Genomic DNA, 21315 nt, shown 5'->3' with positions numbered 1-21315 from the left:
TGCCGACACCGGCTGGGGCGGGGACACTCCGGGACAGGCAGTGGTGGACAGCGGAGCGGCGGCGGAGCCCGGGAGGGCTGTCGGGCCAGGACAGTGAAGGTGAGCAGCCGCTGGCGTGGGGTGGCACCCGGCTCCCCCACACCCCGCCTTTGTGCCCCAGGCGAGCACTGCCGTTGGGGAGCCTGTGGGGCTGGGGTCAGCGTGTGCTGTAACGCAAGGACTCCTTAGCGCTTCAGGGACACCTTTGGGATGTGGTGGGGGCAAGAGAAAGGGGCTTAGCTGCTTTGGCCCGTGTTGGGGCCAGGTATGGGACATGTTTGTGCTCCCTGGGGTGTCCTAGGAGGGGTGCAAGGAAGGAGCTGCAGACTGGGAAGTAGGAAAAACACAGTCAGCTATGAAACCGATCATTGCACAATGTTTTGGTGGTGTGTGGGTGGGCTGGGAGCTGGTTCCGGATCCAGTGGTCCAGGTCAGTGCTGGGTTTGCTGGTGTGGGAGCCCTGAGAGCAGCTCAGTGGTGGAAGGCAGCCAGACAAGGTTCTCCCATCCCCAAGTCCTGCTGCAGCTCATGGGCAGTCACAGGATGAGATGGTGCTTGGCCCATGGCCACTTCTGCTGTGTCTGACACCTCTTGAGGAGCCTGGGAACTGTACTGGCCTGGCTGGATCCTGCTCCATGGCTGGACCTTGTTTACTCCAGCTTCCTGCCACACTCCTGCCGCAGCCCCTTCAGCTGCTGTCAGAAAGCCAGAGGAATCTGGCAGTCCCAGAAGGTCCAGCTGCTGTGCTGAAGGGCCACCGTCTCTCCCACTCTTCCAGCCACCACGCAAGCCCCCAGCCCTCTCTGAGCCCTAGGCAGAGCTGCAGGGGGCAGGTCCCCTGGCTGAGCACCACAGGCAGTAGCAAGGCAGCATGGCCGGGTACTTTGGGTAACTCCTGGTACATTTGGGTTTGCTGTGTGATGCCATATGTTGGTACATGTGGGGCAGCAGGAGCAGGGTGCTGCACAGGGGGATGGAACCACAGGATTGCATGGCAAAGGATCCTTACTGGCAGACAAGAAAGAGGAGAGTGATCAATGCCTGGTTGGTTCACCCACCCCTCTCCCAGCAAACAAAGGACTGGGTGATGGGCTCATGCCAGGGATTGGATTCAAGACCCACCAAACCCATCCTGTGTCATGGTCCTCAAGATGTCATGAGCAAGAGTTGCAGATGCTCCTTGCTGAGCTGAACCTCTGGCCTGCAGGTGAGAAATTGTCATTTTGATAAGAGAGCAGCTCTCCATTGTGCAGTGTTGTGAATGGTCTGGAGCCTGTGTCTGTGCTGTTTTGTCCAGAGGCATGTGCTGATGCTGGGATCAGTGCTGGAGCTGCAGTTGTGGTTTGGTCTTTGTATGGCTCACTGGCCCTTGGAAGTGCCTCACCTCGGGGAGTGCTGGGTGCAGTAGGTGGGGCTGCACTCGGTCCCCAACCTGAGCACATGGTGAGCAACCAGTCTGTGGAGACTCTGAAGCGTGAAGGCCAGCAGGGCCTCAGCCAGAGCACAGCTGTGCTGCAGGGGTGCAGGAGCACTTTGCCGGAGCGATGAAATCAGCGGGTGTGGCCAGGATTCCTCTGCTCCCCCCGGAGCTGTCTGGTGGCTGATTTATGGTGGTGTTATTGCCAGGATCATGGCGTTGTCCCAGCAACCACAATGCAGCCCCCACCATCCCTCGCCTGGGTGGGATGGGGCTGGCTGGGTCTCCCCCACTCAGTTGTCAGCCCCAGGCTGGGGGGCAGTGGCAAGGAGCAGGCTACCTCACTTGCCTCTGGCTTTGTGCAGGAGATAGGCTCCCCCTTCCCAGTGGCCCGGCGGAAGAGCCGGTTGTTTACCAGGGCAGAGGGTGTGGGAAGGGGTGAGCGCGCCCTAAGCGCATTAGCAGATGGGGAGCAAACAGGCAGCCAAGTTGGCTGGAGGCTGCAATGCTCTGCTGTTTGCACCCGTTAGCTCGACCACTCAGGCTTCCTTCCATGACTCATCCAGCCAGCCACAAGTGGGGATGAGAGGCCATGCAAGGGAGTGCCATGCGCCTGCCTCTGCCATGCTGCTGCTTCATCCCAGCATGGCTGATACTGCACGGCATGGTCTGCCAGTCTGTGCTCCTTCATGAGCACGGGCTCAATGTCCATGTCCTTGCCAGTGGTGCACAGTGCAGCTCTGGGGTCTGCTGGTACCTGATGTGGGGTGAGTCAGGATGCGCTGTGCCCGGCTTGGGTCTGGGTGGGCAACAGCAGGTCAGGCAGGAGTGAACCCCCAGAGCACCCCTTCCTACGTGGGCTTGGGGCAGGCAGGCAGATTGCAGCCTGTGGGCAGTGGGATGCAGGGGCTCCCTGGGAGCACGGTGGGGCAGCATGTGTGTGTGCAGCCTGCATTGCATTAGAAGGGCCCCTGCATTGGTGGGGCTGGGCATCCTCCCAGGTGAGGCTTTTGGCTGTGACAGGTGAAGAAAGGGACTTTTGTCTTCCAAGAGACTGGGGCTGAGCAGGCAGCCCTGTGCAGGGTGCACGAGGACCGTGGGCTGTTTGGTGGTAACCGAGCCCGACCCCTTGGCATTTGCTGCCTTCACCGCTTCCCACGGCGGGAACAAGCAGCGCGTTCTGCAGGCGGCGGCAGGAGAAGAAAGGCCGCCTTGTCCGTCCTAGCAGTGGGGCGCCGGCTGGGGCGGCCGCGCTCCCGCCCCGCATTCCTACAGCAGAGCCGGCTGGAGAGGGGCTGCATGCCCGGCAGGACGGGCTGGGGTGACGGCAGGCGTTCCGTGTGTGTTGATAAGACAGGTGAGGGGCTCTGTTGGAGGGCAATGTTGTGGGACTGGGGGCATTGGGAAGCGGTGGGATGCCAGGGTCACCCTCCAGCTCATGGGCAGGCAGGGCTGCTTGTGGAGTGGGGGGTGTTGAGTAGAGAGTTTGGGCAGTAGGAGGTGAGCAGAATCGGACACAATCCCCCAAGTGGCCGGGATGGGGGTCCTCCATGGTTGTCACCAGGTCTCACAAGTACAGCCATGCTGGGAAGGAGTTAACACCGGCACAAGATCCCACTCTGGCCCCGCTCCCTTCCTATGCAGCAGCCTGGCCCCTCCTGGCTTTTCCTCCTTCCTGAACATTGTGACGGGACGGGATGTAGGTGTAAGTGAGGTGCGGGGGGCTCCGCTGGGCTGCAAGGTCTCCAGATGCTGGGAAGTGCAGCACCCCAGTGCCTGAGGAACATGGGCACCCGGCCGCGGAGGGTCCCGCTCGGCACCAGGACCAGGTGGCAGGTAAGGGAGAGTAGGGATCCTGCCTTGGCAGCTGGTGAGCGCTCGTGAACTGCTCTTGGGGTACCTTATCTCTACGCCCCCTGCTTTGCCCCAGCTGAGCTGTCTGCATCCTGTGTGGTGTGGCTGGTGTGGTCCCCAAGGAGCCCTTGCTGTGGGGTGGCCAGTCCTGGTGTTGCAGGAGACGCCCAGGCTTCATCCCAGGCCTGGATCCCACGCCTGGTGTTTTCCAGCGTTTCATTTTTTCCACAGTGTGTAATAGCCATTCACTCGCCCCCGCAGCTGAGCCCAGTGCTGGCTGAGCAGGGGGGACCCTCCAGGGGAGGCAGGACAGTGGGCGATGCTGGCGAGAGCCGAGCCCAGGGTTCCTCCTGCTGGCCCCAGGGCCAGCGTCCCCTAACGGGGATGGAGCACTTCCTAGCTACACTGCCTGGGAAGGGTTAAGCCCCAGTCAGCTAGTCCAGGGCGGAAGGGAGGGACATGGGGAGCAGCAGACGGTAAATTTAGATTCTCCAGAGCATCCCGACATGGCGTAAGTGCTGGGTGACGGAAATTGTTCCTCCTTGAGTTGCCTCCCACTCACACAGAGAATGCGGCAGCATGGCTGCTCCATGGGTGGTGGCCCTTGCCTGCTGGCTGCAGGCCTGTGGGCCACATGGGCAGGGATACAAAACACTCAGCTGGGCTCATGCACTATGAGCTGCTGTTGGATTGTGTGGGAGCAGAGGCAAGTGCCTGGGTGCCAGAGCTGGGCACTGGTGGCAGGCACAGGGGTGCCCAGATGTCCCATGCATGGCAGGCAGGTGTTGCTGGGGACAGCCAGAACCTGTGCTTGTGTGTGCTTTTCCACTGACAGTGATTGGGGTCTGGCTGCCCACAGCTCTTGCATACATTTCCAACACCATGTCCCCAAGACTGAACCCATGTGTAGTTTTCCTTCCGGGACTGTGTCTTGTCCTGATGCCTGGCATATGCATGGGTCCCCTCCTCCCGGGTGGATGGGGATGTGTGCTGAGGTAGGATGCATGCCTTGGCAGGCAGGAATGCTCACTGGCTTCAGGCAGCTGCTGACATGATGAAGACAGGAGCTCAGGATGCTAATCCTCTTGGTGGCAAATGCTAGTTTGGAATGGGTAGGGTTTGTGCTCAGGCTTCTGGGATTGCAGGAAAAATACATAAAGGCCATGCCTAGTGTGGTCATTCATACTGCCATTCTGTTTCTTCTGGCAGCCCGTGTCCAATACCATCCAACGTCTCCAAGAAGGCACCATGGAGGCATCGGGCAGGACCCCCCACAGCCCAACCCATAGAATCCAGACTGTCATCCAGGTGAGCACACAGGATCCCAGGACCTCTGCTCTGTGGGAACAGGGGAATCTGGCTAGGAGGCTTCCTCTGCAGCCAGCCCTACCACCAGCACTGATGCTGCCCTCCAGCCTCTCCTCAGTCTCAGCCAATCCTATAATGGGATCCTTAGCAAAGCCCATTGAGCTAAGTGGCTGGCAGCTTGGATCCTCTTAGATGCAGCCCAAGCCCTGCGGATCTCCAGCTCCCGTGGCAGCTCACCTCTGCTTCCCAGGATAGGTAGCACAGGCAGGAGAGCCCTCCTCTCCTGTGTCTTGCTGCTGGACAGTCATACTGCCATGTGGCTGTGCCTGGGCATTAACCCTGGCTATGTGGCCATTTTGGAGCAGCTCAGCCAGGTGGGGAATGGGAGCAGTGGGAGCTGTGAGCATCCCTCCCTCTCCTCCTACAGAACAGCCCCCTGGACCTGATCGACACGGGCAAGGGGCTGAAAGTGCAGACAGAGAAGCCACATTTGGTGAGCCTGGGCAGCGGTCGGCTCAGCACTGCCATCACACTTCTGCCCCTGGAGGAAGGTGAGTGCCAGGGGGTCTCCACAGGCACACTGGTGACAGAGACATTGAGACGCCCTCTCTGCTGGCAGGGAGGACCACCATTGGCACGGCTGCAACAGACATCGTCCTGCAGGGTCCCGGGCTGGCACCCCAGCACTGCTACATCGAGAACGTGCGAGGGACACTCACCCTGCACCCCTGTGGCAACGCCTGTGCCATCGACGGCGTGCCACTGCAGCGGCCCACGCACCTCACCCAAGGTAGGAACAGGCTGTGGTTCACAGGAGCCTTTGCCCGTGGAGATGTGCCGTTGAGCACTGGGGTGTTTGAGGAGCCATCTAGTACCTGCATATCCCAGCTGGCATACTGCTGGCCTCTGTGCTCTGCGGTGGGAACCTGCCAGGTCCTGGCACAGTTTGAGAGCTGGCTTTGCTGTGTGTATCAAGTGAGGCGGGAAGGGACAGACCCGGGCAGATTTGAAGAATAGCGGAGATGCTGAGGCGACTTTGGGAAGGGAGATGACAGAAGAAAACACCTTGGCTGTCCTCCCGACGGATGGCTGCCGGGACACTGCTGGTCTGCCTGCGTGGCTGCAGGGCTTGGACCCGGCCAGCGCCTCCTGGCTGCTCCCAGGGAGGGTGGACAAAGCCTCAGGCCCTTCCCACGCCATCCCCGCCCCACCAGAGCCCGTGTCTCTCTTCCCGGGGAGGACCCTCGGGCGGGGCGGGCGAGGCCCGGCCCCCGCCACTCCCCGGGGGCGGTGCGGCGCTGCCCGGGCGGTGGCGGCGGCGGCGGTGGCGGTGAGGGTGAGGTGAGTGCAGTGCTGCGGACCACGCGTGTCCGCGCCGGGCGGAGGGTTCGCTCCCGTTCCTCACAGAACCATAATGCCCCCCGCAGGCGGTGGCGCTGCCGCCCCCCGCGCCTGCCCCCGCTCCTCCCGGGAAGGGGGGACCCACCCGCGTGGGCGCTGCCGCGGCCGTCCCCGCGGGGACAATGGGAGCCACGTGGCCACGGGAGAAGGCTCGGGCGCGACGGCCCGCGGAGTCCTGCCAGGTCCCGCAGGTCCCGCAGTAGGCAACGAGGGCCTTGGTAGGCTGCGGGGTGCGGGCAGGGGTCAGCCGAACCGCCCGTCCTCCTGTCCCCGGGGGCAGGCAGGGACATGACAGAGCAAGGACAGCATCTGTGCAAGGCCAGAGCGGGATGAACTGCGTGGTTGTCAGGCCGGCGCTCGTGGTGCAGTTTGGTGATTACTCGCCTTGCTGGGGCGACCTGTGGCTCCCGTGGTGCCGGCGCGTGGGGAAGGCACAGGGCAGTGAAGCATCTCTCCGGGACAGCCGGGTCAGGCTGGGCGTCGGCACTGCCACCGGGCAGGCGGGATGCCCTCGCTGAGCCGGGGTGAGCAGGACTCCATCCCGCCCCGGTGCTCAGACGGGGGAACCAGGCCCCGGGAGGCGATGGCAGTTAGTCTGTACTGCCTCTCGCTCACTTTGCTATGAGCTGGCCTGACGGGTGCTCCAAAAAACACGGCCCCTCCGGCGAGGGATTTTCAGCAGCGGCTGTTGGTATGGAGCGAGCCTCTCCCCAGAGCCCTGGCAGGCTTTTCAAAGTGGGGTGTGTCAGCAGCAACCCGCCTTCTAGCCGCCTGATGCTCCCTGCTGCCAGCACACGCCTCCCCAACATCACGGGCAGCAGGTGAACTGACAGTGAGTGCCCGTGGGTCTGCTCACCTTCCTGAGGTCTCTTCCTTGCCCCAAGAGGGCTGCTGCTTTGGGCCAAGAAGAGACGCTTTGCAGGCAGGGACAGGAGCTGTCTTGTCTGCAGCTGGCAGCCACAAAAGCCCTGGAGTGCTGCCAACTCCCCCCCGGCCCCCGGCGGGGACCCCAGCTGTGTCTGCGCCTGAGATGCGCTGCCGGCAGCTGCCAGAGAGTGACCTGGATTTCAGCCTCCCCCTAAGCCTCTGCTGACAGCAGGAGCCTGCTCCCTTCCCGCGGGTGCATCTTAGGGCCAGCAATGTCCGACTGCCTCCCTGCACTCTCTGGCACCACGGTGATATTGCCGGCTAGCAGCTAAACCCTCTCTCCTCTCTCCCAAGGGTGTACCATCTGCCTGGGTCAGGCCACCTTCCTCCGCTTCAACCACCCTGCTGAGGCCAAGTGGATTAAGAGCATGATCCCAGCGGGGGGCAGAAGCCAGTCGGCTCTCTATGGGCTACCAGCAAGTACGTAACCCCTCCCTTGTCCCAGGTGGGGCAGGGCAGATGCAGAGGTGCTCCCTTTACCCATGCCATTAACCTTACCAGTGACCAATGCTCTCCCAGCTCTGTCCTGTTGCACTCAGGAGTGGGGTTCACATCTGGCTGTGGTGTGCCATCCATCAGCTCAGCATGGTATGGCAGCTGCACTGGTATTTGTTAATGATTAATATCACCTCAAAGAGGTTGACTGTGGGGGCACTGAGGCATGGCTTCCACTTCTGCCCAGCTTGGCCATGGCAGAGCCATCGCCCGTCGGAGCCCCCCCCAGCTGCCTGAAAGCGAGTGTTTATGTGCTGGGGTAGCTCTGCTGGGACAGTGAAGGCCATTCTTCTGGCTGCTGTCCTTCATCTCATGAGTTTATCTTGCTGTATCTGCCTGTACGTGGGGCAGTGGGCCAGGTGCCAGTACCGTGCCCAGCTCCTGGGCATGTCCAACTCTCCAGCACTGATCCCTGGGCTGCCAGCCCTTATCCCTGTCCCAACCAGCACACCCTGGCACGGGGAGAGGAGCTTGGCTGCCTTCCCATGCCACGTGTGTGTTGGGAAGACAGCATGCCTGCAGCTGGGGGAGGAGAGGAGGGACACAGGGAGGTGCTGTGGCTGAGGAGCATCATGTAACCATGGAGCATCCCGTGTGGACCCCGCATGCTGACTCCCCGCCACACGGGACTAGGTGGGATCTCACTGACAGGCATGCACATCTTTCCAGGCACGAAGGCAGTGCCAGCTGCTGTGGGGGAGCTGCTGGGTGCTAGGGGGTGACGCAGCCTAGGTGGCACGCTGTCCTGGCTGGGCTCCGTGCCTGCTGCGATTTGCTGGTCCCCTGAGTGACAGGCACATCGGTGCTGCGCAAGGAGGACGGGGCAGCCCAGGCAGGGGCAGCCTGGTTGGAGTGTGGGGAGGCTGTGGGCAACGTGGTGCTAGGTCCAGAGGCACTGCAGGTCAGCAGCTTTTGGCTATTGCATCTCTGACCCCTTGCTGGGAAGCCAGAGTGTGCAGGGGGCAAGTGGTGGGTGCAGTGGGTGGTGTGGGTAGCTGCTCTCCAAGGAGCGGAGCAGGGAGCTGCGACGCAGGGAGGGCGGCTGGGCTGTCCTCTCAGGTTTCTGTCTCCTGGGTGATGGAGCTAGCGGAATTCCAGCCTCCTCCCTGTCCCAGCTCCCCAGCTAGAGCGGGAAAGGGTGGCAGCAGGGTGCAGGCAGCTCGGGGTGCAGCAAAGACGGGCTGCAACCCAGCTCTGACTCTGCAAGGCTGCGTGGAAGAATGATGCCAGGCTGCCCTGTTGGACCCAGCTCAGGCAGGGGCTGCAGCAGTCACACCACACTGATGCTTGCTCCTTTGTTTCCCTGCAGAATCTGAGGCCCTGGTAAATGGTGGCCACCAGCTGTCAGAGCGTGGGTGTCACAGCCACAGCTCCCTTGTCAGCTCCATTGAGAAGGACCTGCAGGACATCATGGACTCGCTGGTGCTGGAGGAGTCGGCATCCCCCAGCATCCAGAAGCCACCTGCCTACGGCCGATCCCCCCTCTCCCCTGTGGTGAATGGGGGTGGGCACTGCCTCCTGTCCCCTCCACCCAGCCCTGCGGCCGCCTCAGGGGGCTCCAGCTATGAGAACTTCTCTCCCCTCTCCTCTCCAGCCAGCAGCAGTAGCTACACCAGCCCCTCACTCAGCAGTCAAGAGCAGGGCCCAGCCATGCCACCCCCGCTCCCACTTCGCTCCTCCAGCTACAACCACACTGTCCAGCCACCCGCTCTGCCTGGTGGGGGTTCTAGTGAGCTTTGGTCAGCTGAGAGGCTGGGAGACCACCGGGTGGGCAGCCCCCGTCTGATGCCTAGGGTGGCACTGCAGCCACGGGTGGCCCTGCAGGAGCGGCCCCCGAGTCCCTTCCGGGAGCCATGGGACTCTCTAGCGCCCAGCCGGCAGCCCACCAGCAGGGCAGTCCCAGAGGCCCGGTTGCAGCCCCCTGAGAGCCCACACGTGGCCCGGAGGAACACTGAGAGCATGCGGGAGCTGCCTCCCCTGAGTCCCTCTTTGTCACGCCGGGCTGCCAGCCCCCGGGTGGCCCCTGACACCCCCTCCCGACAGCCCCGGCTGGGCAGGGAAGTGCCTGGCAGTCCCCGTGCCAGGCGCAAGGGCCCAGAGGAGTCAAAAGGTGCTGGGGGTCCCTCACCCCCACTGCTGGCAGAGAACCCCACACGCCGTCCCAGTTTTAGTACTTGCCTGAGCCCAACATATGGGCTGGGCTCCCCAGCTGTGCCCTCACCCCGCCAGAGCCCCCACACCCCCAGGAAGCCTTTGGGGGACCCACGGCTGCCAGTAGGGTCACGGGAGCGCAAGAACAGCATCACTGAGATCAGTGACAATGAGGACGAATTGCTGGAGTATCATCGGCGGCAGCGGCAGGAGCGGGTTCGGGAGCAGGAGATGGAGCGCCTGGTGAGCCTTGGGGCTGGGAAGGGACACATTTGAGTGTGGGACCCTCTTGGCAAATACCTGTTGTCATTTGCTGCTTTGAAACCTGGCCTTTGCCTCTTAGGGATTTGCCACAGCTGCCAGGCTGCCGGCTTATCCAGGGCGATTATGACCAGGGGAAGCCATCGATGCTCAGCAGCTCTCCAGAAATACAAAGCCCCCAAGTTACAGCAGCCTGTGGAATCTGGTGGGGCTGGCATGGCTCCAGGGCTACTGGCCAAATAGTGGTTCCCCTGCCTTCTCCACATTTTGCCCATCCTTGCCAGGACCCGTTTGCTGGTGGTGGTGCCATGGTTCTGTGGACATAGCATCTATATTTAGGGCTGATGGGGTTTTTATGGAATTGGTATCTGCCTGGATTGCCGTGTCTCTGCCAGTCCTGCAGGCCGAGCTGCCAGGGCCGTGTTTGCTCAGCCCTGACTCATGCCTGGCGCAGGCAGCCTGAGTCACCGCCTGGAAATAGCGGAGGCGCTGGGCAGCCGCCACTGCTGCCTGTAATTAGTCTGTCTCAAGCTCCCAGCACTTGGTGTGCCTGGCTCTGGTGCGGGGTCGACCTGGCCGCATTGCACTTTGTAATGTTGCATCCCAGCATGTGGGCCTGTATTCTGGTGGCCACCATTGGCACAGGGTTCTGTCTGCTCCTGCCACAGCATGTGCTGGATAGGGACTGTTCTTCCTCACAGGAGCGGCAGCGCCTGGAGACCATCCTGAACCTCTGTGCTGAGTACACCAAGACAGATGGTACTGAGCCAAGTGACGTGCACAGGCTCCTGGCTGGTGACACAGATGCTGGCCAGTGGGTGCCCAGGGGTGCCATGGCTCTGGGCCATGCTATTGAAGAGCTGCAGCAGAGGGAGAGCCTGGAGAGGTCGGATGAGGAAAACCTGAAGGAGGAGTGCAGCAGCACCGAGAGTACCCACCACGAGGTAAGGGGACATCTGTGTTGTTCTGTTGCCATGCCATGCTGCACTGTCCCATGCCAATCAGCCCTCTCCACAGCATGAGAAGCTGACAGGTCCCCGAGCCAAAGAGGCGCAGCGGCTGGAGGAGGAACGTGCTAGTGTCCTTGGACACCTGGACCAGCTGAAGGGCCGTGTCAAGGAGCTGGAGCAGCAGCTGCAGGAGACATCACGAGAGGTGAGGGGTCAGGGGACACTGCTGCTTGCTGCCCTCACCAGTCAGCACTGAATCCTAAGGGTATGAGCTAGATCAGCTGGAGCAGCAATCCTGACATTGCTTTGCTTGTCCAGGCAGAGATGGAGCGGGCGCTGCTGCAGGGTGAGCGGGAATCAGAGGTGGTGCGGCTGCGGCAGGAGCAGGAAGCAGTGCAGCAGCTGCAGGAGAAGCTCTCCAGCCTGGACGCCAGCATCCGCAAGGAGCGGGACAAGGTCAGCTCAGTCACAGGTTCCCATTGTCACCAGCTGTGCCATACCCTTGCTGGCACTCACAGCCAGTGCTGCAATGCCTCATGACGCAGCATTCCCCTGTGGACATGTTCTCCAGACCCTGGGCTCCGTAGAGACTTTGGGGAGCAGTCCCTGTGGTTTGCATTTTTGGGGGGATCTGTCTGTCTGTCTGACTGGGGTTGGTCAAACAGCCCTGCTTGAAGGAGAGCATGGCCAATGCTCAGGAAGCATTTTGGCTGCTGCCTGTTGCTCTGGCAGGGAGGCTGTGGTGTGAGGCTTTCTGGATGGCTGCTGCCTGTAGTGGGCAGTGCCAAAGCAGAGGCCTTAGCACTCCCCATTACCTGCCCTTGCTAGGGAACTGCGTCTTGTAGCAAATCACCTCACTCTGCTGCACCCTCATGGTTGATGGCAGTTGTTACTGTAGTGTTCAGCTTGCTAAAGGTGGCTGGGAAACCACTGCAGATGTTTAACTTGGTGGCTTTAGAAGGGGGTCCCAGCCCCCTTCTCCCTGATGTTGCCTGTGGTGCAGTTACTGCCTGAAGGCACCCATGACACTGTGTGTGTGGCACGTTTGTCCCAGCTGCTGGTTGCTGGCTATCTCTCAGCTTTGCAGGAAGTGTGGCATGGCCTTGTTGTTGGGAGAGTCTCCTGCTGCCTGAGGCCATTGTCCCTGTGTAGCCTATGCCAAGGTCCCACCAGCAGCTCTGTGCCACTGTGATGTGGCATCAGCGTCCCTGAGGGCATGGCTGTGGGTGCCAGGGCTGTCGGGTGCCTGTGGCCTGGCAGAGTGGCCACTCGTGCCTGCCAGTGGTGCTCCTACAGCATTTGGGGGTTTTGTTCTGGGCTTGGTCTTCCAGTCCTTTGTAGGCATCTTCTGTAGCTAGGGACAGCCTCATGCAGAGCCAGGAGAGCAGTGCAGGGAAAGCCCTCTCCCAGCCTCTCTGCTAACCTAACCGCCCACTTTCCTAACCCATCTGCACTACTCACATTAACAGTGCCTGCTCTGAACTCTGCCATCACCTCTGACATCTCTGCATGTCCAGGAGCCCCCAGGCAATCCACAGCTCCTCTCCTGGGGCACCTGCCTGTACCAGCCTTGCCTCCCTGCCAGCCTGTCCCTTCATAGCCCTTTTCATGATGTCCCATCTCTGTGTGGAGCACAGGGTTCCTTGCAGCAAGCATTTCTCAATGACAAGCTCCCATATGGCAGTGTCAGAACTGTGAGAGGTGCTTCCCTTGTACCAGTCCCATGTTGCTGGCCCCGTTTTACTGCTCCTGTGGCCAGGCCCCTCATCCCAGGCCCAGCAGTAAATGTCTGCTCTGCTGCTGACTCATCATAGCCTGAGCATCTCTTGCTGGACCACAGCCTCCTGTTTTCACTGCTGCCCTGTGGATAACCCTCTCCTTCTAATGGATGAGGGAGATCCATGCCCTCAGGCTGCATTCAGGATCTGCAGTTCCTAACTGGCAGCAGTTAACAAAGCCAGTTAGTGGTTCTTGTGATGCAGCTGTGTGCAGGATTGGGATGACTTGAACCATGCTGCCTGTATGTTTGTTTTTGGAAACACAAAGCTGAGTCAAGGGTACGCTATAACCCCTGTAACACTGCTCAGCCCTGACTTCTGTGTCTCTTGATCTCTCAATCCCCCTGTAGCTGCCATGATGCTCCTTCTCCTGAGACCCCTCTGTCTCCAGCTGAGCCCCTCTTTAACTTACAGCTTCTGCATGGCACCCATTTGAGAAGTGTTTTCTCTCCTCTTTCTTTTTTTTTCTTTTTTCTTCTTCTTTTTTTTTGTTTTGTTTTGTCTTGTTCTCCCCTGATTCAGGAAAGGGCAAAGGTTGATGCTGAAAGGAAGGAGCTAGAGCAACTCCGGGTGCTTTACCATGAGTCGAAGAGCCACCTTGATAAGTGCCCTGAGTCAATGCGGGAGCAATTGCAGGAGCAGATGCGAAGGGTCAGTGTCTCCCCCCACCCCTCCCGGACCATGGCCCACCTCCCTCCGCTCCAGCTTAGGCCAGCTCTTCCCTGCCAGCCGGGGCTGCACTGGGAGCATCGCGCCCGGGCTGGAGGCGGCTGGCACCGGGCACCATCGTCGTGGTAAGCTTGCTGCTTGCCCGGGGCGTGGGACCGGCTCGGCAGAGCTCCTCGGGACCGGCTCAGCAGAGCTCCTCGGGACTGGGCAGGGCACGAGCATGGACCCTGCCCTGCAAAGGAGGGCAGGCTGGGGAGTCTTGGGGGCTGCTGCATCCTCATCTTTCTTCCTCCAGCTATTTCCTGAGAATGTTTATTTACATAGTGATGTTGATCTATCTTACTCCTAGTCCTCAGCATTTTTTCCTGTTATCTGGTATTTTCTGGAAGTGGTTGACTTTCCCCAGCCCATGGCTAGTGCTTGCCCAGATAAACCCACGTTGCCACAGCCTGCTCTGGCCAGGCGCTCTCATTCTGGATGAGGGTCTGGTGTATAGTGGGCAGGGGGGTGATGGAGTGGTCTTTGTGTGTGGGAGCCACCACATCAGTGCTGTGTCACTGGCTGCTCGTCTCATGGAGAAGGGTGAAACACATCCCTGTGGGGTGCATGGCACAGTGGCTGCCAGGGTGGCACTGGCAGGCCTGGAGCTGAGTGCTGCCACATGCTGTTGGTGCATGAAGGCTAGAAGGACACACAGGACTTTGTCCAGCATGGTGCTCGTCTGTCTGGGCTTTGCCACCTGTAGGCTTGGTGACACAGTGTTGTGTGTGGGTGGTTATGCTGCACATGGTGTTTTGCTACCTGTCAGGGCATGGCCTTAGCCCATATGTGGTTCAGCAGGGGCGGCTGGTCTCTGAGGGCTGGTGAACCTCCTGGCTGTGGCAAGCTCATCTCATGGGAGTGACTGCTCTGTCCTGACCAGTTCCGAGTGCCTCCATTGCCTTCTTCTGATAGCAGACACTCCTGTCAGTATCTCTTATGTTTCTGGTGCCCAGCAGAAGGCAAAACTGCCTGCCTGCCCACAGCAGGCACAGGGGACAGGCTTGGCCACTAGCTCTTGTTCCTGGCCAGCACCAGTAGGATGTGGAGGCATGGCAGAAGGTTTTGCTGTGGGAGACCTGCCTGCAGGATGCAGAGGTGCCCATCCAGTGGTACTGATCTGCTCACAGTGCTCTTTTGTGTTCAAAGGAGGCAGAGGCACTGGAGACGGAGGCCAAGCTGTTTGAGGACCTGGAGTTCCAGCAGCTGGAGCGAGAGAGCCACCTTGAAGAGGAGCGTGAGGCACGAGGCCAGCAGCTCCTGCAGAGCCGGGCTGAGTGCCACCGTAGCATTGCCCGCAGGAAGGTAGGGATGGAGGAGCAGCAGGTCCAGTGGGGCTGGGCTGCACCTTATGGGTCTGGCATGGCCAGGCTGCATCCCATGGCTCACCAGCAGACAGCTCACCTCTGCTGCCTGCTCCCCAGGAACGGGTGGCTGCCCTGGATGCCCAGGCTGCCCAAATTCAGCTTCAGAGTGCCCAGGAGACCGAGCGCCTGGCCAGGGAGCGGAGCAGCATCCTGCAGCTCCTGCAGAAGGTAATGGCATCATTGTGTGCTCCTGAGGGTGCTTGAGGCAGGGGACAAGATCGTGCCAGCTCCTGACAGGTTGCTGGCAGGCAGGGTGAGCATGGGGGGTGACCAGCGATGGGGTGCTAGTAACCATCTGCTGTCTCTGACCTGTCACCTCATGCACAGGAGAAGGAGAAGCTTGTTTCTCTGGAGAGGCGATACCAGCTTGTCACAGGTGGCAGGAGCTTCCCAAAAATGTCATCAGCTCTCCGAGAGGTAAGTGAGTAGAGGCTGGGTGCTTAGAGCTGCTCTCCTAAGCTGCTGTCATCAGTGAGGACGAGCCTTGTGTACCACCAGCTTTGCTCTGCAGCATTTCCTGTGTTCCCAAGTACCTTCTGACCAGAGCCAGGTGCTTTCAGCTGCTGAGAGTCACTCCATGGGCTGCAGAGATTGGGAGGGAGGAAGGGCAGTGCAACAGAGCAGCATATGGGACAGGACTGCCTAGGGTCCCATCCTTGCTGGAGAGCAAGGGTGGGGATATCTTGGTGCTGGTCCAGGGGACTTTTAGGTGGAAGATAGTTGCCCCATTATCCTGCTCATGGCTCTGAATAGGGAGCCAGAACCATGATGCCCTCAGGGGCTGTGGTGCTGCCTGACCTGCTGCTGTAAGAGGCACAAGATGGCAGAGTCCTCTCGTGCCTGCCTGCAGTGGGACTCCTGCTGCTGCCACCTTGCTGTCTGTGCCCACCTTGCCTGTGTGATCTTTACCCTTCAACAGGAGACCCTCCACATCTCAGAACCTTATGAGCTGTTGGAGGGAACTAAGCCCCTGAGCCCTCTGCCAGCAGCAGCTGCCTCCTTAGCTTCTCCTGCCATCTACTCCTACCCCAAGGCACAAGAGGTAACTAACTAGAGGGACTAGCTGCATGTGCTTGCTCACTTACCCCTCTTTGGCCAAGACCCCTTTTGTGGACTGATGCAACCCCCAAGCTGCAGGGCAGCCCCACAGCAGCATGGCTGGAGCATTTATCATGTAGCTCTCTGGCAGCTGTGCTCATTAACACTCAGTCCCTGATTCCAGGTGCTCTTCTGAGTCCACCGGGCATCCCACTTCCTGCTGCTGCCACCCTCTGTGGTGCGGGGCACAGACTTCCCTCTTGCTCACTGCTCGCCATCTGGCTGGGCACCTCCTGACAGCATCCTGTAGGGTCCTGCTAGCCTGGTTTTCCCAAAATAAGAGCAAGTCCCCAGCTTTCGTACGTTTGGTTCAGAAAGGATGACGAAGTGGATTTTAAACTAGCTCAGCACAGCTTGAGGTGCCTCATCCAGTGCTGCTGCACTAGGGAGGACTTGTGGCCAGTGACTGTGGAAGACCCTGAGGCACCCCTGCCCCTTGTAGGCACTCAGCAAAGCTGGTGCAGGATGGGTGCCAGCACACCCCACCCAGCTTGAGCATCCCAAGGTGCATGGTGCTGCACATCAGGGACACCATGGGCAGCAGGGCAGGGCTGGGGAGGCAGTGTTGGGGCATGAATGCACAGGGAGGTTTGCTCCCACTATGCAGTCAGTGCCATGATGCCAGCACACGGGTCTAACTCTTCTCCTTCTCCCTTGCCGTGGATTTCTAGGAGTACATGAGGCTGTCTGACGTTTTCAGGTTCTGCAGTAATGCACGTGGCCCCAACCTGGACACTAAAGCTTCTGCTGCTGCCCCTGCTGCCGCTCAGCGCTCTTTCTTGCTTGCTGTAGCTCCCACAGCCGACGAGGTACCTGCCCCAGAGCATGCTTGGGTTTGCTCCCCCGGGTTGCCCGCTGCATCCCAGACAGTGAGGAAGCTGCAGACATGCAGCCTCCCTGTGTGCCCTGGTGCTTGGAGCCCACATCTCTCTGGGGTCAGGACACTTGTCTGGCTGCAGCTGAGTGGGGAGCAGAGGCTCAAGCTGCCCAGTCTCCTTGTTGGGGTACTCTGGATCAGTAGCAGGGTTTGGGAGCAGAGTGGGTGCCCAGCAGTGGGAGGGGTGTCCCTTTGCCTGTTGGATGAAGTCCTGGCTGCTCATCTCAAGCAAGGAGAATGCAGAGCAGGCCTGACCCGGTGCCCAGCACCAGGGTGGCCGCAGCACCAACTGCTTTTCCTCCCAGGACAATGAACCTTCCTGTGGGGGGGTTGGAGCTGCATGCTTGTTCCTCCCTGCCTGCTTGCCCTAGCTCTTATCTTGGTTTAATCTGCTTCTCTCTGCCCAGTATGTGACCATTGAGCAACTCTCGGGTATCCTGGGCAACCTCCACACCCCTGCTGCTTCCCTGCTGGGCTGTACCCCTCCAGCTCCTTCATCCTCAGGCTGTGCTGCTCCTCTTCCTCCTCTTCCATTTCTCCCTTCTCCCTTCGTCTCTGCAGAGGTTGGTGCCCTGTTTCCCTCCCTTTGTCCCCTTGCACTCTCCCTGGGAGGTGATGGAGATGCATGGGAAGGGGTGAGCTGCAGATGGAGCTGAGCAGCAGCTCAGGCTCTTTACACCCACATACCCTTGGCTGTCCTGCCTGCTGCTCCACTGCCACCAGGGCAGGGGGGTCTTTGCACTTGATCAGTTCTCACATTCTCTTGAACAGCAAACAGTTCCTGCAGCTGCTGGGACTTAGCCAGGGAGTGCACAGGATCCCCAGGGGTCTGCATGTTAAGTTCTAGGGGAATGGTGCAGGCATAGGCAGGAATGCTTCAACCTCATCTCTGTGCATCTGTCCCTCTTGCTGCATTTGTCCTTCATCCTTTCTCACACAGCCTCTCTCTCCAGATGGAGCAGCAGCTGTTGGGAGGCCCTGTGTGTCTCCCGGCTCTTGATTTAGAGAAGTGGTACCAGGAGGTTATGGCTGGTTTTGAGACCTCCTCTTCCTCTGTCTGTCCTTCTTCTTCTCCTCCTCCACTTCCAGCTAAAGCTCACTCTTCTCACAAGGCTCTCCAGGTAATCCTGCCTCCCTGCTGCTCAGGCTCAGGCTTTGGGGCTGCTGGTTGTGGCAAAAGTGGGGCAATGTAGGGACATTCCTGTGGACCCTGTACCCTGAGTGCTGCTGGGAGCCTGGCTGCCATAGTGAGCAAAGGCAGAGCAGATCTGTGGCCTAGGGTAGGCAATCTCTGCCTCCTCTTGGCCTGCATCCCTGCCAGGATGGCACCGACACTGAGCAGGATCTGGGGAACCATCTGTCCTGGGGGAGTTTTGCAGTTCTGCCGTGTCTCTCTCACGTCTTTGTTTATGTGTTCAGGTCTATCGTGCAAAAACAGAAGGTGGTGCTGGTGTCCTCACCCCTCAGATGAAGAGTGGGACCCCTTCATCCTCACAGCTCAACCTCTCCATGCTGGAGCGCAGCCCCTCACCCAAGGTATGGCTGTCAGGGGGACCCAGGCACCCTGGCCATGGCTCACACACGCCTAGGGCCAGCCCCCATCCCCATCCTTGCAGCTGACCACCTGCTGTCCTGCCTAGGGCCCCCCGAGCCCGGCGGGCAGCCTTTCCCGCAGCCTGGTGGCCACGCTGCAGGACATCGAGACCAAGCGCCAGCTGGCCCTGCAGCAGAAGGGTGAGCGTCCTGCCTCTGCGTCCGGGCTCTGTGGGGTGCTGGGACTTCGGTAGACGCTATCCCTGCTGCCACGTGGGCAATGGAGAAGGGAGCCTGGCCAAGGGTGGCAACAGCAGTGCTCCGGCAGGATGTGGTGCCTCTCTCATGGTCTCTTGCTTTTCCCCCCTCTCTTTCCTCCTGACCCCTGCACCTGACGGCCCATCTCCAGCCAAGCTGCTCCCAGCAGAGCCCTTGCAGCCAGGCAATCTACCAGGTAGAGACATGGGGTGACTTGGACTGCCTTGAGCAGCCCAGAGGCAGCAGCATGGCTGTTTGCTGGCACTTTCTGCCATACATAAGAGAGGCATGACCAGTCTAGGACCCCAGGTGCATCTCAACATCTGCTCCGAGACAACCCTGTGCATCCCTAACCTGCTAATGCTTTGCCCAGCTTGTTCGTACCAGCCTGGCGCATGTGCCCCCCTGCTCCTGCCCAGAGAGATTGTGGTGCTTGCCAGAGAGTTGTGACAGCAGCTCCCACCTTTGACACTACCATGCCTTCATGGCTCCAGTAGTGCCTGTAGTGTCTCCTACCTGTGCCACCCCCTCACCCACCATGATGTGGCTCTGAATGTGGCACATTTAAGTTGACATTGTCATCTGCCCATGGCACAGGTCGGCAGGTAATTGAGGAGCAGAAACGGCGGCTCGCAGAGCTTAAGCAGAAAGCAGCTGCTGAGGCGCAGTCCCAGTGGGAAGCCCTGCATGGGCAGCCCCCTTTCCCCACTGCCTTCCCCCGGCTTGTGCACCACTCCATCCTCCACCACCACCGTCCCCATGGTGCCGGGCCCCGGGCTGAGGAGCTGGACCATGCATACGACACTCTCAGCCTGGAGAGCTCAGACAGCATGGAGACCAGCATCTCCATCGGCAACAACTCTGCCTGCTCACCTGACAACATCTCCAGGTAACCCTGGGGCCACTTGTATGGCCAGGGGACAGCCTGCTCTGCTGGTATACTGCTGGCTCAAGGTCCTTCCTCCTGAGGCAGCAGCTGTGGTTGTTTTGCAGTGCCAGTGGGATGGAGACAGGGAAGATTGAGGAGATGGAGAAGATGCTGAAGGAGGCACACGAGGAGAAGTCGCGGTTGATGGAGTCCCGGGTAAGTGGGGGCACCAGCACCATGGCTAGATGGCAAGCAGGTCTCCAGTCCTTGGGGCTGAGTACCTGTGCATGCATGCTGGCAGGAGCGGGAAATGGAGCTGCGTCAACAGGCACTGGAGGATGAGCGCTTGCGCCGGGAGCAGCTGGAACGCCGACTGCAGGATGAGACTGTGCGGAGGCAGAAGCTGGTGGAGAAGGAAGTCAAACTGCGGGAGAAGCACCTCTCACAGGTGTGAGGCAGGCTGCCATCCCTCTCTCCCAGCCTGTGAGGCACACCCAACTTGCTACTGATGTCCCAGCTCGCAGCAGGGGGACGTGGCTCTTGTCACCATTGGTGGGCTTTGCAGGGCTATGTTGCTTTTCCAGGCTCGTCCCCTGACACGGTACCTCCCCATCCGCAAGGAGGATTTCAACCTGCGGCTGCACATCGAGTCCTCAGGCCACAACGTTGATACCTGCTACCCCATCATCCTGACAGAGAAGATGTGCAAGGGCTACCTGGTTAAGATGGGCGGGAAGATTAAGTCTTGGAAGAAGCGCTGGTTTGTCTTTGACCGCATGAAGCGCACCCTCTCATACTACGTGGGTGAGTCCCTATGCTGCCTTGTGTCCACTCCCCATGCCATCACCCACAACAATTGTCAACAACAATTCCCTCTCTTGGGCAGATAAACATGAGACAAAACTGAAGGGTGTTATCTACTTCCAAGCCATTGAAGAGGTTTACTATGACCATCTGCGCAGTGCTGCAAAGGTGAGAGCTGGACACTGCCACTGCTCTGGTGTCTGCTGGGAGCCTCTGTGGGTATCTCCATTCTCCTGCATTGTCCTCTGTCATGCTGGTAGGAGGTGTAGGGCAGTGCATGCCAGAGATGCTCCTTTAATGGTCCATGGCCCCCAATGGTGCCAGCTTCAGGGCATCAAGGGCAGGACCCCAGTGCTGGGCTTTGTGGGGAGACAAGGAGGGGATTATTGCTGCTCAGAGGGGAACAGAGTGCTGATTTCATCCTCCCCTCCAGAGCCCCAACCCTGCGCTTACTTTCTGTGTCAAGACACATGACCGACTCTACTACATGGTGGCACCATCAGCCGAGGCCATGCGCATCTGGATGGACGTCATTGTCACTGGGGCAGAGGGCTATACCCAGTTCATGAACTGAGGGAGGTGCTGTGCACCCCAGATCCACCAGCTGGACTTCTGAGCATCCCAAGCGGCAGGGAGCTCCAGAGGTCGGTGCTACGTCTCATGCCAAGGGCCATACACACCAAGGTCATGGACCTGCATTGAGCCCAGCTGGGTGATACTGAGCATTGCCTGTTCAGGCAAGGGAATAGGTTTTTTTATGTGGACTTTTTAAAAACAAACCTTACTGGAACAATATCAAAATGCTGAAATGTAAAAAGCTGCCAAAGACCTGCTGGGGCCTGAGCTCTGCCTTGGGGAGGTGCTAGTTTTGAGGCTGATGCTGATAGTTGCTGCCATAGTGTCCCAGGGAAGGAGACAGTGAGGCCCTGCTGTGCCGCCACCTGGGCAGGACGTCCCACTGTGGTAGACACAGACCCCTCTTTGTAAACCTTTTGTAATTTCGGATCGTGATCTGCCCTGTGCCGGGGTCAGATGGGAATTGCGTTGCGGACTGCCCAGTCATAAAGCATCTCGTGAACCAGGCTGTCCCTTCTGTGTGGCCTCTGAACTGGCAGCACGTTACAGACACCAGAGTCTGCCCCTGGGCTGGGAGGACGGACGGGGGGCACTGGGCAGGGGCTGGGGCCCCTAGGAGCTCACTGGGAGTGAGCTGAAGGGGGG

General features: G+C 59.8%; 1 protein-coding gene across 11 annotated transcripts; it reads left to right on the top strand.

Moving 5' to 3' along the window:
- Positions 1–8: 8 nt before the first annotated feature.
- Positions 9–21176, top strand: PHLDB1 (pleckstrin homology like domain family B member 1). Of its 11 annotated transcripts, XM_063418046.1 has the most exons (25): positions 2291–2813; positions 3101–3292; positions 4520–4618; positions 5046–5169; positions 5238–5408; positions 7241–7366; positions 8751–9835; positions 10555–10797; positions 10871–11008; positions 11122–11259; positions 13104–13232; positions 14439–14594; positions 14714–14824; positions 14984–15073; positions 15576–15698; positions 16426–16563; positions 18051–18167; positions 18272–18365; positions 18574–18618; positions 19020–19311; positions 19416–19506; positions 19592–19738; positions 19875–20094; positions 20177–20262; positions 20528–21176. In XM_063418046.1, the coding sequence occupies exons 2-25, from the start codon at positions 3206–3208 to the stop codon at positions 20666–20668; spliced, it is 4191 nt and encodes a 1396-aa protein (XP_063274116.1). In that variant the 5' UTR covers positions 2291–2813; positions 3101–3205; the 3' UTR covers positions 20669–21176. The 11 variants fall into 11 exon arrangements, with proteins under 11 accessions (XP_063274118.1, XP_063274120.1, XP_063274116.1 ...); XM_063418048.1 differs by lacking the exons at positions 2291–2813; positions 3101–3292 and adding an exon at positions 9–99; XM_063418050.1 differs by lacking the exons at positions 2291–2813; positions 3101–3292 and adding an exon at positions 1936–2223.
- Positions 21177–21315: the final 139 nt, after the last annotated feature.

Source organism: Prinia subflava, chromosome 22 (assembly GCF_021018805.1).
Source record: "Prinia subflava isolate CZ2003 ecotype Zambia chromosome 22, Cam_Psub_1.2, whole genome shotgun sequence".
Taxonomy (NCBI): Eukaryota; Metazoa; Chordata; class Aves; order Passeriformes; family Cisticolidae; genus Prinia; species Prinia subflava.
The sequence above is the reverse complement of the archived record's forward strand: the minus strand, read 5'-3'. Positions and strand labels throughout refer to the sequence as shown.